This window comes from Mobula birostris, chromosome 8 (genome assembly GCF_030028105.1).
Source record: "Mobula birostris isolate sMobBir1 chromosome 8, sMobBir1.hap1, whole genome shotgun sequence".
NCBI lineage: Eukaryota > Metazoa > Chordata > Chondrichthyes > Myliobatiformes > Myliobatidae > Mobula > Mobula birostris.
In genome coordinates, this window is record NC_092377.1 from 163,008,422 (window position 1) to 163,022,853 (window position 14,432).

The 14,432-nt window shown below is 41.2% G+C and overlaps 1 protein-coding gene across 2 annotated transcripts in view; it reads right to left on the minus strand.

The window, feature by feature from the left end:
• Positions 1-938: 938 nt before the first annotated feature.
• LOC140201901 (transmembrane protein 150A-like) overlaps positions 939-14,432 on the minus strand; it is a 59,616-nt gene continuing 46,122 nt past the window's right edge. Inside the window, exon 7 of one of the 2 annotated variants that reach the window (XM_072266679.1) lies at positions 939-7,156. In XM_072266679.1, the coding sequence (XP_072122780.1) occupies positions 6,918-7,156 (239 nt within the window). In that variant the 3' untranslated portion in view covers positions 939-6,917. The remainder of the gene's footprint in view (positions 7,157-14,432) is intronic. The other variant, XM_072266680.1, reaches the window with a different exon arrangement.

Sequence of the window (14,432 nt, forward strand, 5' to 3'; positions counted from 1 at the left end):
TTGAAACATGTAAGAATGGTAAATCTGTAGAGTGTGTGCAAAGCATTAAGGCTTTTATGGGGTAATATTACCTTTGTGTGAAGGAGCTGTGTACTGAGAGATTATTGTACCATCTCAGTATAATTTCACTTACATATGTTGAGAAATCTGTGTTTTAGTGGCAACAGTAGTGCAATACATAAACATACTATAAATTACAATAAGAAATATATATATAATAAATGTAATAAGTAGTGCAAAAAGAGGGCAAAAATAATGAGATAGTGTTTATTGTCCATTCAGAAATAGAGTCATAGAAAGGTACAGCACAGAAACAGGCCCTTCAGCCCATCTCGTCCATGCTGGACCATTTAAACTGCCTTGTCCCATCGATTGCACCTGGACCATAGCCTTCCATACCCCTCCCATCCATGCACCTATCCAAACTTCACTTCAGTGTTGAAATTGAGCTCACGTACACACACACACACACTCACGACCCTCTGAGTGAAGAAGTTTCCCCTCACGTTCCCCTTAAACATCTGATGGTGGAGGGAAAGAAGCTGTTCCTAAACATAGATCTGAATAAATCTACAGCAATTCCAGCCCCATTTTTTAACCAAAGCATGTTTTACCCTTATTTTTATATTCCCTTTGTATGTTACATCTTACACATCCATAACTGAACAATGTAAATTTGTCAAGAGTACTTCTAACCTCCTCTAGAAGAACTGCAACCAATATTATCACCATATGGGCAGACTACAAGCTGGCAAGATTAAAAGCTTGAAATTAAAATGACCTCATTTAAATATATTTTTCATGTTCATACTTTTGCTTGCATTTCTGTAATGTGGACAGTCAAAACCTGTTGATTAAATATTTGAAACTTTATTAAAAATACAATCTTGAATAATCGTACAGTGCTTAATCTTATTTATTTATTTTAATAAATAATTGTTTTCAATATAAAAGGAAATAGATGGTCATTCAATTAACCTAAAATATGAAATCTCTACTTTTAAATTTAGATTGTTTAAAAGTAACATCTAAACAAGCACATAAATATTCAGGATAAACACAAGAGATTCTGCAGATGCTGGAAATCCAGAGCAACACTCACAAAATGCTGGAAGAACTCAGGAAGTCAGGCATCTATGGAAAAGAATAATGACCTGACATTCCGGGCCAAGACCCTTCATCTTCCCCCTTCCTTTCCAGCCCTGATGAAGAAACCACCCTGCAGTGACCATCCCATCAAGTTTGCTCCACCATTCAGTCATAGCTGATTTATTTTCCCTCTCAACTCCACTTACTGCCTTCTCCCCACAACCTTTGATGCCCTTACTAGCCAAGAACCTATCGACCTCCGCTTTAAATATACTCAATAATCTGGCATCCAAGGCCATCTTTGGCAATGAAATTCCACTGATTCACCACCCTCTGGCTAAAGTAATTCCTTCTCATCTCTGATCTAAAGGATGTCCTTGTATTCCAAGGCTGTGCCTTCTAGTCATAGACTGTCCCACTATGGCAAACATCCTCTAGGTCTTTCTATATTCAATAGCTTTCAATGAGATCCCTCTCCCCTCCAACCCCACCACCCGGCCAATTCTGCTGAACTCCAGCGAAAACAGGCCCAGAGACATAAAATGCTCTTCATATATTAACCCTTTCATTCCCAGGATCATTCTCATAAGATTGTCATCCTGAAATAGATTCTCAGGGGAAGTTCCCTTATTGATACCAGAACATATTTCTGAGAGAAACCGTTAAATATATTTAAGCAGAATATAGCCAATTTATAAGAGTCCCACAGAAAATACTAAAATAGGTCAACTTCACTCAAGTCTCATCTGCAAATTAGTGTTAATCTGAGGAAAGAAAATTAGGAACATTGTGGGAACAGAAAAGAGAAAAATCATCAAAACATGTTCTCCACGCCCCTCCCCCTCCAAACTCCCCATCTTTCTCAGCTCTACCCACTCAAGTCAGCTATTGCCTGTACTTGCAAAGCTTCTGCTGCAGGGGGCATGAAAGCTAAACATGCAGCAAAGGGTAGGAAACAGAAAGGAACAACAAAATTTAAAAATACATTTATTTAAAAAAATATCTTCCTGATACATGGTTTAAATTTGTGACTCGTTTCATGATCTTTACCTATCATGGTCAACATCACTTCTGCAAATTTCAATATAAATACAAGTACAATGACACACAGAAGTAAAAAATATTAGTTAAAAATCTCACAGGAGACATATTTCTCCATTTATAATAAATTAATTAGAAACATTAAAAGCCAAGGTACACGTCATCCAAATATTGAGGATTTGTTTAAATTAGCTGTTGACGACTGGGGTACAGAAGGCTTTGAAACAGTAGGAGTAATTCAGTTGTCACAGTGGTTGTGGAACTGAACTATGTAATTATTTTTGAAACCCAAAAAAATCTCCAGGCAGGCAAATTCATCCAGTTAGTAATTTTACTTTTCATGATTTTAACATAATTTCTGCCTGCTCCTTTACTTTCTATTACATTTCTTTTGCTGTCCAGCAGCTAAATGGGATTAAGCCACTTGTACAAATTCATATGCCATAATCATTATTCAAAATATACTCTGTAAAAACTACCGGAGGTCCCATTAGCTCACTACAGCTTTTGCCCACAACAGCCCTATTAATAAATGAAATTATGTAAACCGGAAATGCCAGGCCTGCTTCTGGTTAATATTAGCTGGCGCTTTTCTTTAAAATTCATGGAATTCAGATGTTGCTAGCAAGGTCAATATTAGTCCATTAACGATTGATGTTGAACTAAAAAGATCACTCGGTCATTTCAGAGAACAAGTGAGAATCAGTCACATTATCACGCACCTCGAATACTATAAAGACCACACCAGGTATGTACAATAGATTTCTTGAAGGTCACAAGTTAGTCAGGTGGATTTTTAACAATAATCCAGTAGACAAAGTTCATTTATTTACCTGGTAAATAGAATTAAGTCTCCCTAGCTACCATGGCAGGATTTGTTCTTGACTCCAAATCAGATCATTTGCCCAGGCTCGAGATACTCATCCAGTCATTCAAACACTGTGAAGGATGAGCCTCCTTGGCAGTTTCCCTTTCCTCAAGCTTCTGTTTTGAACTGGCCTCGCGACTGTACTGAGATATGGAGTGAGCTCAGCTTTGCCGCACCGTGGTCCCACAGAAAACCTTCTTTGCATGGGGAGAGTGTCATTTGGGTGAGCTTTGAGAAACTACTTTCCAAGTACACTAGTGGAAGGGAGGAGAGAGAGAGAAGGTAAGACGTCAGCTTACTAGAGACTGAATTTATAAAAGGGCATAGCGTTCGGCTGCAAGGTTCATAATCAATGAAATTGTTAATATTTCAGAAATTCCTCCCTTTTGTGCATTAAGCCAACCACTGAGTAATGACCACATTCACAGAACATATCGGGTACTCTCCCTCCTGTCACAACAAAAATTTTAGAGGCAGCTCTCAAACAAGGAACCATGCCAATTCCAACAAAGTAGGTAGCTGAAGAAAAAAAAACTTGATAACTTAGCAATAACAATTATAAGGAAACAGCCGTGTCAAGAAAATATAATGTCTGTCCAAAAGTCAAAACATGAATTAGCAAACTCAATCCACATGCCATTCAATTTTGTTGTGTTTTTCCCTGAGTTTCTAATTTTTCATAAATCTGTCTACTATTAAATATATAGTGAGAGAGAATCAGGCAGCCAGTTACCTTACAGATCAGTGAGATGACCCACCGGAAGGGTGAGGAGAGTCTGCAGATGTTATTGAATTCTGCTGTACAATGGATGCGACATGGCCACTGCCAAGTAGCACAACATATTTGCGAAGGGATTGAATGATTCCTGTCACCTTTCACTAAGCGTTCAGCAATATTTTGGCTGGTTTCAAAATCTCCCATCTCACCCTCATCATTACGTGCCGTGTCATAGGACGTGGGCGATCATGGTCTTCCATCTACCTTTTCACCCCCTTCACACTGTTGTTCTTATTCTTTCCTCTATCCATGACCATGACTGTTCTTGGCAAATCTTTCTACAGAAGTGGTTTGCTATTGCTGCCTTCTGGGCAGTGTCTTTACAAAACGGGTGACCCCAGCCATTATCAATACTCTTCAGAGATTGTCTGCCTGGTGTCTGTGGTCTTGAGATATGCACTAGCTACTCATACAACCATCCACTCATGGCTTCACGTGACCCTGATTGGGGGGGGGGTAGCTAAGCAGGTGCTACACTTTGCCCGAGGGTAACCTACAGGCTAGCGGAGGAAAGGAGCCCTTTACACCTCCTTTGGTAGAGACAGATCTCCACTCTGCCACCCTTTTGCTGTGAACCCAATATAAATCCTTTCTACAAAACCCCTCCCAGTGTGTATAACTGAAAGAAAAACAGCCACAAGATTTCATTGGCATAAATAAAAGCTCAAACATTAAACTACAGCTATTAGAAATAGGTGGTGGGATGATTGGTATGGGATAACTTTATACCTTGTTGGCACATACCAATTATCCCACCATCCACCTCTTATGACCTGGGTGTTTATTTCTCTAAAATCTTAATCCCAAGGTCAATGTCTACTGTTTCTGTGCTAAGATCTGTATTCCACACCCCCTCAAACATCCTCAACACCTTGGTGATATTGAGAACTCAGCCTCAATTACTCTCTGGTTTCACTTGTTCCAAGGACATTTTGGTGAAAATGTATTAGTGTTATCAGAGAAGTTTTGTACAGCAGAATTATTCCTAAGCAACAATGCTCAGGCTACCTGCATGGTTTAGTGAGAATCTTTATCAGTTGTCAAAAGCAACAGAATTTGTATCCAGAAGTGATGAGTCCAAAGCCATTGGCATGATGTAACAACAGCAACCATTCCAAAATGCCACATAGTTTCCCCTCACTTGGGACTAGAATGCTGAAGCTTTATAAGGCATTGATCAAACCACACTTGGAAGATTGTGAGCAGTTTTGGGCCCCTTATCTAAGAAAGGATGTGCTGGCATCAGAGAGGGTCCAGAGGAAGTTCACGAGAATGATCCCAGGAACAAAAGGGTTAATGTATGTGGTGTTTGATGGCTGTGGGCCTATACTTGTTGGAATTTACAAGAATGAGAGTTGGGGGGGGGTTATCTCATTCGTATTGAGAGGCATAGGTTGAATGAATGTGATGAGGACATTGCAAATAGTGTGAGAGTCTAAGAAAAGAGGGCACAACCTCAGATGTCCCTTTAGGACAGAAATGAGGAGGAACTTCTTTAGGCAAAGGCTGGTAAATCTGTGGAATTCATTACCACAGATGGCTGTGGAGCTCATTGAGTATATTTAAAGTGGAGGTTGATAGGTTCTTGATTAGTAAGAGTGTCCAAGGTTATGGGGAAAAGGCAGGAGAATGGGGTTGAGAGGGATAATAAATCAGCCATGATGAAATAGCAATGCAGCTCAATGGGCCAAATGGCATAATTCCGCTCCTACGTCTCAAGGTTTTATAGGTTCAAATTAGTACCTAATCCACCATTTCCTCGTGACAGGGCACTGATTTGTTTTAGGATGGATTCAGACACCAATCAGATCAGGAGCTGTTGTATATTATCGGTTAGAATTTGTCTGGGATGGTAACACAAAATGGGCATGAGCAAATTAACCCCATCACCAGCTCCAGCCACCTTTTTCTACCCATCTAATATTACACTCAGTAATTCCCTCTGCAATTAAGCTGCCAGTTTAGTACCAAGCCAAATTTCTCTCCTTTTGACTTTTCTGCAAAGTTAGTAACCTCACAGAAGCAAGTGAGGACCATCCAGAAACCAGCATTCCTGTCCTTGTTAAATGAGAGAGCAGAATGCTTCTTGAAACATTGGCTTATCCATGTTCCTGAACACTTGCTGTTATGCTATCTATAGAAATCATTTAACCTGTCTCGGGGAGGGTGGGAGGGGGAGAGGAATAGCGCCAGCTTTCACTTTTACCTTTTTTTAAGGGTGTGGAGTGTAGCACCCTGTAATGCAAGGCATTGATCAAGGACAATCTCTCCACCCATTTCAAATAAAGTAATCAGGTTATCAAGTTCAAGATCAAGAGCTTTTGTATATTATCAGTTAGAATTTGTCTGAAATATCAGTATATTATCAGTAAGAATTTGTTACAGAACAGGCATGAGCATATTACCCCAATCCCTGCCTTAGCAACCTTTTTACTCACCCAATATTTCCCTCCATAACCATAAATCCAGTTTAGAGCCAAGACTAATTTCTCTCCTTTTGATCTTTCTGCAAAGAAAGTAACCCCACAGAAGCGAATAAGGACCATATTTTAAAAAAACAGCCTCCACTTCCTTGACGAATGGCAAAAGGTCGACAAAGGTACTTTATGGTTTCTTTGTTGAAAGAATATTGAATATTACATAGAGAGTATGGCCAATTCCTTTTAGTATAGGTTCCATGGAATTTGACCCAAACTCCCTACTTTCTAGGTTAGATAGATTAAAATTAAAGACTTTACAAAGAAAAAGAAGTGGCCTGAGTAAATTTGAAAACTGTATATCCAAAAGTACTCATCTTAAATTTAAGGATCACTTGACAAAAAATAAGCTACACAGGACCTGTGATGTCACTCCCAATCTTCTGTGACACTGTGCGTTAATCCAAGGCTGCTGTTCTGTGAAATGCCAGTGGCCCGTTTAGTTTAGCTTAATGAATAACCAGCCGTCTGAAAATGTGATTTGAGGAGTCTGTGCCACTGTTGTATTACATTAAATCGCAGACTTGCACCAAGATACAAAGGGTCAAAGTTGCTGTGGGTCAAATCCTGACTTCTGGTGACCAAGTAGAGCTGAGCCTCCCACGCGCCCCTGACGTTCAGCATCCAAGACCTCCTCACAGTGACCGCCTAGTACCAGAGCGGGTTAAATCATAGCAATGCTCTCTGGGTTATTATTTAGGTGTGCTGGCGCACTGCTGCCCAGCGATTTGGAGCTCTTGCTGCGTCCACTCCTCAGAATAGCCAGCACTGTCTCTTTGGTGATTGAACCGAACTCAAAGGAGAAGGTTCCGTAGAAAACCAGGACGTCAACTGTAAAAATCCACTCACACACGGCAGCAGCATGTTGCAGCAGAGAGCTTTCATTAATAAAAAATATGCCACCTGAGTGCAGCTGTTAAGGAAAGAGCTTGGAAGAAAATAGTTTTTACCCAGGAAGAAAGCAAGCAGTTTAGTTTTGGTCTTTATGCCTTTTTCTCCACATACCCCCAGTTCCTTCTGGGGGTACTGCCCTCTTATGAGGTACAGTTCCAGTTCAAGTTCTGGTTATTGTCATTTCTACGCACACTTGTATACCACCAAATGAAATGAAGTTTCTCTGGTCCATGGTGCACAACACAGTACATATAACTCACACACATAACATATAAGGTAATATTACCACAAATACATTAGGAAATAATATAAGTGCATATACCATACAACCTTATTTAAATTGAGATACAGCGCGGAATAGTCCCTTCCGGCCCTTCGAGCAATCCCCCGATTCAATCCTAGCCTAATCACGGGACAATTTACAGTGACCAATTAACCTACCAACTGGTATGTCTTTGGGCTGTGGGAGGAAACCAGAGCACCTGGAGGAAACCCACATGGTCACGGGGAGAACATACAAACTCCTTACAGACAGTGGCAGGACAGTTAAAAAGTAAACAGTATAACGCTTCTGATGCTTCATATGTGATGCCAAGCTGTATCGGCCCTTGCCCTTCCCTTCGACTACATCAGTGATGTGGAGAGGGGGAGCCCACTGCATGGGCAACAGCGGGTTCTTCAAATCTTCCCGCCCAGATTTGCGCCCTGGAGAGGACACAGTCCACCAGAGGCGCAAACCCAAGATCCCCTGGGATTAATGGCTGCTTACTATGTGGTGAGACGTGGGTAATGACAGGGAGTTCAGTAGCCTTACGGCCTTGGGGCAGTCACTGGAAATTCGGTTGTCTCTGGCTCAATTATCTTTTTATCTGGGTAATCAGACTGCAGACATTAGAATATTCTTCAAAGAAAACTTTACAGACATTCTCAAACCTCCCCAGTGCAGAACCACGTGCACTTCAAAGTGGCTGGTGACTTACAGTATGCAAGCACCCCATTTTTGTTTTCAGTGAGCAAACCAAACTTGAAGGTCACTGAATTTCATTGAAATATTGAGGTCAGTTTCTACAGACAAACAAATCTGGGATCTTTCTGTGGTTTACTTCAAGCCATGGCTGCTCAAATCAAATGGTAACTTAATTGGCCACTCTAAATTGCCTGTAGCTAAGTGATAGAATTTGGTGGCGGGGTACCAAACAGAAATGGACTCTACTGCCACATCATCCATGTCAATATTTTGCCCATATTAGGTCCATCCCTTGCCCATTGAAGTGCCAGGCTAAATGTGTTTGACTCCATCATCTCCACTGACAGCAAGTTCCAGATATCAAGAAGCCTGCATCAAGATAAAATGATATCATATCCCCTTTAAAATTTCCTTTCCTCAACTTCATCCTATGCTATCTTGTTCCCGTACCGGTGGGAGAAAGTTTCCGACTAACTACTCTATCTATGTCTCTCATAATTTTATACACCCCTATCAGGTCAATCTTTAGTATCCCTCACTCCATAGGAAACAGGCCCAGTGCATCCAATCCCTCCACTTAATTAAAGTCCTTCAGATTAAGCAACTTCCCTACAGGAAGGATGTGATTGCATTGGAGAGTTGCATCTCTTCTACACTCTTGCTTGAACAGCCACATCCTTCCAGAACAACCATAACAAATACAGTTCATCAACACCATATCCACTTTGATTACTGAGCTAAAATGGACTTTTTTTTTGCTTTCAATTGTTCTTATAAAATGTACGTATAATTTATCTTTTTATGAATGCTGCTCATCTGATGCAATATGCCTGTGATGTTGCTGCAAATAAGTTTTTCATTGCACCTATCCGTATAGCAATAAAATCAACTTTGATTTTATAACTGTACAGGATACTCTGGGGATATTAGAGATGACTCTTGCCATATGACTCATGTACAAAATCTCCACCCCCCCCCCCATTTTTTTTTGGCTGGAAAGCAGTATCCTATAATCTTAGTCAAAGTCACTGTTGTCCTTTCCAAGGGAATCCCTAAGATACAACATACACTCAGTGGCCACTTTGTTACGTACCTCCTGTACCTAATAAAGCGGCCTCTGAGTCTATGTTCATGGTCTTCTGCTGATGTAGCCCATCCACTTTAAGGTTCAATGCGATGTGCATTCAGAGATGCCCTTCTGCACGCCACTGTGGTAATGCATGCTTATTTGAGTTACTGTCACCTTCCTATGAACTTGAACTATTCTGGCCATTGTCCTCTGACCTCTCTCATTAACAAGGTGATTTCACCCACAGAACTGTCGCTCACTGGATTTTTTTTGTTTCTCACAACATTCTCTGTAGACTCAAGATTGCTGTGTGTGAAAATCTCAGGAGGTCAGCAGTTTCTGAGATACTCAAACCACCCCCTCTAGAACCAGCAATCATTCCACAGTCAAAATCACTTACAGCACATTTCTTCTCCATTCTGATGTTTGGTCTGAACAACAACTGAACCTCTTGACCATGTCTGCATGCTTTTAAGCCTGACTGATACTTCTGCGTCAACGAGACGCCGTAAGTACTACGTCGCCGCAAACCCTATGCAAAGCCGACGTGGATCCCTACGCCAGAGCCTACGTTGCTGCGACGTGCACCTCTTCCAAAATGTAACTACGCGTTGCGGCAACTCAGACTGCAGCAGCTGTGATTGGTCCGCTTGGAAGCATCGCATTTCATCCTACGCTGCAATAGCTTCCCATTGGGTGACTGAAGGGCAGGGAAGCAACTCTGGCTGCAATGCTTTCCGCAAAGCTTTACAGACCTCCAAAATTATGGAGGACACATTTCGATTTTACGAAAAAAGACGCTCGCTTCTTGTTTACCCCGAGAAAGACTACCATGACCATTAAGCCTTGCACGGGCAGGTGTGTGCGCATGTGTGACGTGCACGAGATGCAGAGTGACACAGACACACCAACGCACAAGTATAAATGCTCACAACGCACGTGAGTCACTTGCGTAGGTTACGGCGTCGAGTTAACACAGAAGTATAAATCAGCCTTTAGGCATTAAGTCGCTGATTAGATATTTGCATTAATGAGTAGGTGTACCCAATAAAGTGGCCACTGAGTATAATCCTTTAGATTACCTCGTTCTCACTTGTTATTAAGTAGGAAGACTGAGGATCTGATAAACAGCATTCTAAACAAAAATGGCAGTCATAGAACAAAGCAGCTTTAAGCCCAGGCTAGACGGAAATACAATGTGAACACTGAGGTTCTGATGTGTTTCAACTGTACAGCAATAGTGCCTAGCAAATTTATTTACCAATCAGCAAGAGGAAGCCAACTGCCTCCACATTTTGTTGTTGCCACAGTAACAAATGGATAGTGCTTTGGTTTGTGAATGAAGATGAAATTGATTGGCTAGCTCAAAGTAGGATGATGACTCCAAATGATTTGTGCCTCTGGTCAGATTGCTGCTTCAAACCTGGACCAACAGACATTCATCATGTTACCAACCTTTGAGTTAAAAGCATCTTTCTAGCTCTCCTGCATAAGCCTTTACTCTTCTTTTTAGAACAGCGGTTCCCAACCATTTTTATGCCACGGACCAATATCATTAAACAAGGGTTCCATGGACTCCAGGTTGAGAACCCCAGTTCTAGGGGCTTCAGAATAGCTGTGTTTCTCATGTCTGCTGACTTGTCCATCCCTAAAAATCTACATTTTTTAAAACCAATTCCTCTGCAACTCCCTTCTCATCTTTGCTCACGGCGTTGTAATAAGGGCACTTCAGCTGGGCTTTTTCAGTATCACAGCCGGTATTTACAAACAACGTACTTAGATTATGGCTTTTTCTAACTTGATCTGTTAAAAATTAAGCAGAGAATTAGTATAGATAGGTACCTGCTAGTTGGCACTGTCAGGTGTGTGAGAGTATGAGAGTGTGTGTGTAAGGAGGAACAGGGCTTGATTTGTTGTTATTTTGTTGCTTGTTGTGGTCTGTGTTGTTCTGCCGAGCAACGTGAGGATGATATGTTGGCCCCGGAATATGTGATGACACTTGCGGTCTGCCCCCAGCACATCCTTAGATGTTTTGGTTGTTAACGCAAATGACACACTTTGCTGTATGTTAACATGTACATGTGAATAAATCTGAATCTGCTTCTGTGCTGCATGACGCTAAAGCAGGGGTTCCCACCCTGTGGTCCACAGACCCCTTGCTTAATGGTATTGGTCCATGGCATAGAAAAGGTTGGGAGCCCTGTCCTAGAGTAACTCACATTAATATACCATCCCTACCAATCCCTTCACTGGAGTACAATCATCCCAAGACCAGGTGATCAGGTGATCAAAAACAGAGATAAATGAGAATCAATAATAAATATTTATGTAACACAACTCTCCAACTTGATGGTGTGAATATTGATTTCTCCTTCCAGTGCACAAATCCCATCCCCTCCCCATTCCCCACTCTGACCTTTCACTTCTTCCCACCTATCTACAGGTCTCCTCCTCATTGCTTTCTCCTATAGTCCACTCTCCTCTCCTTCTTCTCCAGCCCTTGATCTTTCTTACCCACCTGGCCTCATCTAACACCTTCCAGCTAGCCTCTTTCCCCTCGCGCCACCTTTTTATTCAGGCATCTTCCCCCTTCCTCCTAAGTCCTGAAGAAAAGTCTCGGCCCGAAACGTTGACTGTTTACTCTTTTCCATGGATGCTGCCTGACCTGCTGAGTTCTCCAGCATTTTATGTGTGTTGCTTTGGATTTCAGCATCTGCAGATCTTCTCATGTTTATAATACAACTCTAGTGACTGCAATAATGAAAAACCATAACACTTATGATAAAAAAAAAAGCCAAACCTGTTGCTTGGTATGTTTCGCTTTGTGTTCTATGTTGGTCTGCTGAGCATGGTGGGTGCTGAAAGTTGGTGACACTTGCATATCCTTGGGTGCATTGGTTGTAATGCAAAGGATGTACGTATTTCACAGTATGTTTCAATGTACACGTGATAAATACGTCTGAATCTCTAAATTACACATTTGCCCAGATCTTCATTTCAGAATCAGAATCAGGAGCAGGTTTAATATCACCAGCATATGTCATGAAATTAGTTTTGTAGATACTTGAATTTTTGCATGTTAAAAGTTCTTTTCCATTTCCTCACATGAAAACGTTATAGTTAAAATACCAAATACAAATAGGAAAATCCAAGACTGATGGAGATTTGAGAATAAAAATAAAATCATGGAATGTTGGACATACACAACTGGTCAGACAGTATCAGAAATGTTACTGGGACAATTTTACAAATGTTACTAACAACATTAACTAGGTTGATTGACCAATTTGAATGTGGATGTTGGAAAACCATGTTGAGAAGCAGTCTTGTGCTATAATTGGTTGAATAGTCTGTCTACACATCCTATGGAGAGGAGGTAGGGTGGGGGTTAGAGAAGTATCATGTGCAGAAAGCAGGCAGCACAACCAGAAAACATATGGTATTCAAGTTGATGTATCCTAGCGGAGATAAAAATGTTACTACAGTTCCTGTTAATGTCAGATTCATTAACATTAACATAATGTAAAACCCTTATCCTCAAATAGAGACACAGGGAAGTGTGGAACATATCAAATGAGAAGACTACATTATGGCAGAAGCTATTTGTCTCAACAGTATATGCTAACAAGTATCGCTGTCAGTATGAATTAAACACTTAATTCAAAGAATATTTAACTAAACTAAAACCGCCCCTGGCTAAAATGTGCGGAGAAATGTAGATTTTGACTAAGTAGCCAGACAATAAATCATTACTGACATCAGGATTTCAAAAGACAGGCAAAGTCAAAAGGGAAGGGAGTCAAATTCTGGTCATCTAAACCTGGGCCCTGTGCATAAAGAACAATTTGAATGTATTAGCAGCAGGGTAAGCTACTGCTGAGAATAAGGTTCTCACTCTCTCTCTCTCTGGAAGGATATGGTTTGAATGATTGATATAAGAGCACTACTTAAGGAAGCCAGTAAGTGTGGCTTATCGGCATGATCCCCCCCCACCCCTCCCTCCCCCGTATCTAGTTATTTTTATTCCTCTCCACACTTTGTGGTGCATTGGGTGGCAACTTTGCTGTTTCTTTAGCATTTTGTCTGTTTTTTTTTAATGAGGCCAAGTTGCTAGTCTAATGCTCAGCCCAGCATGGATGGATAGCATGAAGGGAGCCAGCTGGATTCGAACCTGAGACCACTTGCCTCAAAGCCCTGTGCTGATGACACTTCACCACCGACTGGCTAAGTGTGGATTATTGGCATATTCTTCCCCGCCCCCCCAATATCTGGTTGCTAAAACAATAATCACAGTAACACAAAGCTGATTAATGTCCTCTATTCTATCTGAATAAACTAGACAAAATTTCCCGAAGAGATGATAAGATGAGAGTGATTGTGTGTCAATAGGTCATTGTGCACCTGAAACATTTTCTCCTAATATAGCCCACTGATCTCTTCCTCAGGCAGAATTATTCCTTATGACCAACAACTGTACAGCAATATCACCACTTCATTCCTAGATGACAAAATCTTCATTTGAAAACACTTCGTTTGATCTTGTTAATAGATTCGGTCTGAACTAAGGTTTTTTAAACACCAGGCTGTGCAGCTGGAAATAACCTGCAGGCACAAAGAAATTCTGAAATCAGTCGGCTGCACTGCATTTCCTTATAAGGCATGGGTTCCCCTGCAGCTTCCAGCTCCCACACTGCAGTCATTTTCTTGTGCAAAGATCTGCATTAACTGCTTTAACTGCGCAAATGTCATAAACAGTTCTGTGGCAGTTTTAGTCACAAGTTGAGATCATTAAATTATAGCAAAGTTAATATTTATCCACTCAAGAAATCTGCATTTTATTGCTGGAATGTTTTTGGAAAATGTTGAGATTGAAGTGATTGGCGATAAGGACTGCCTACTGCAGTCCGTGGTGTTATACCAATTGGAATGAATAGGCGAAGGCTAAACACACCACCATTTTCTAGTCAGAATCAGATTTAACATCACTGGCATACGTGAGATAGGATTCTCAATGTCCATTTAGAAATCGGATGGCAGAGGGGAAGAAGCTGTTCCTGAATCGCTGAGTCTGTGCCTTCAGGCTTTTGCACCTTCTCCCTGATGGTAGCAATGAGAAGAGAGCATGTCCTGGGTGCTGGGGTCCTTAATGATAGATGCTGCCTTTTTGAGGCACCACTCCTTGAAGATGTCTTGGGTACTACGGTGCCTCGTGTCCATGATGGAGCTGACTAATTTTACAACTCTCTGCA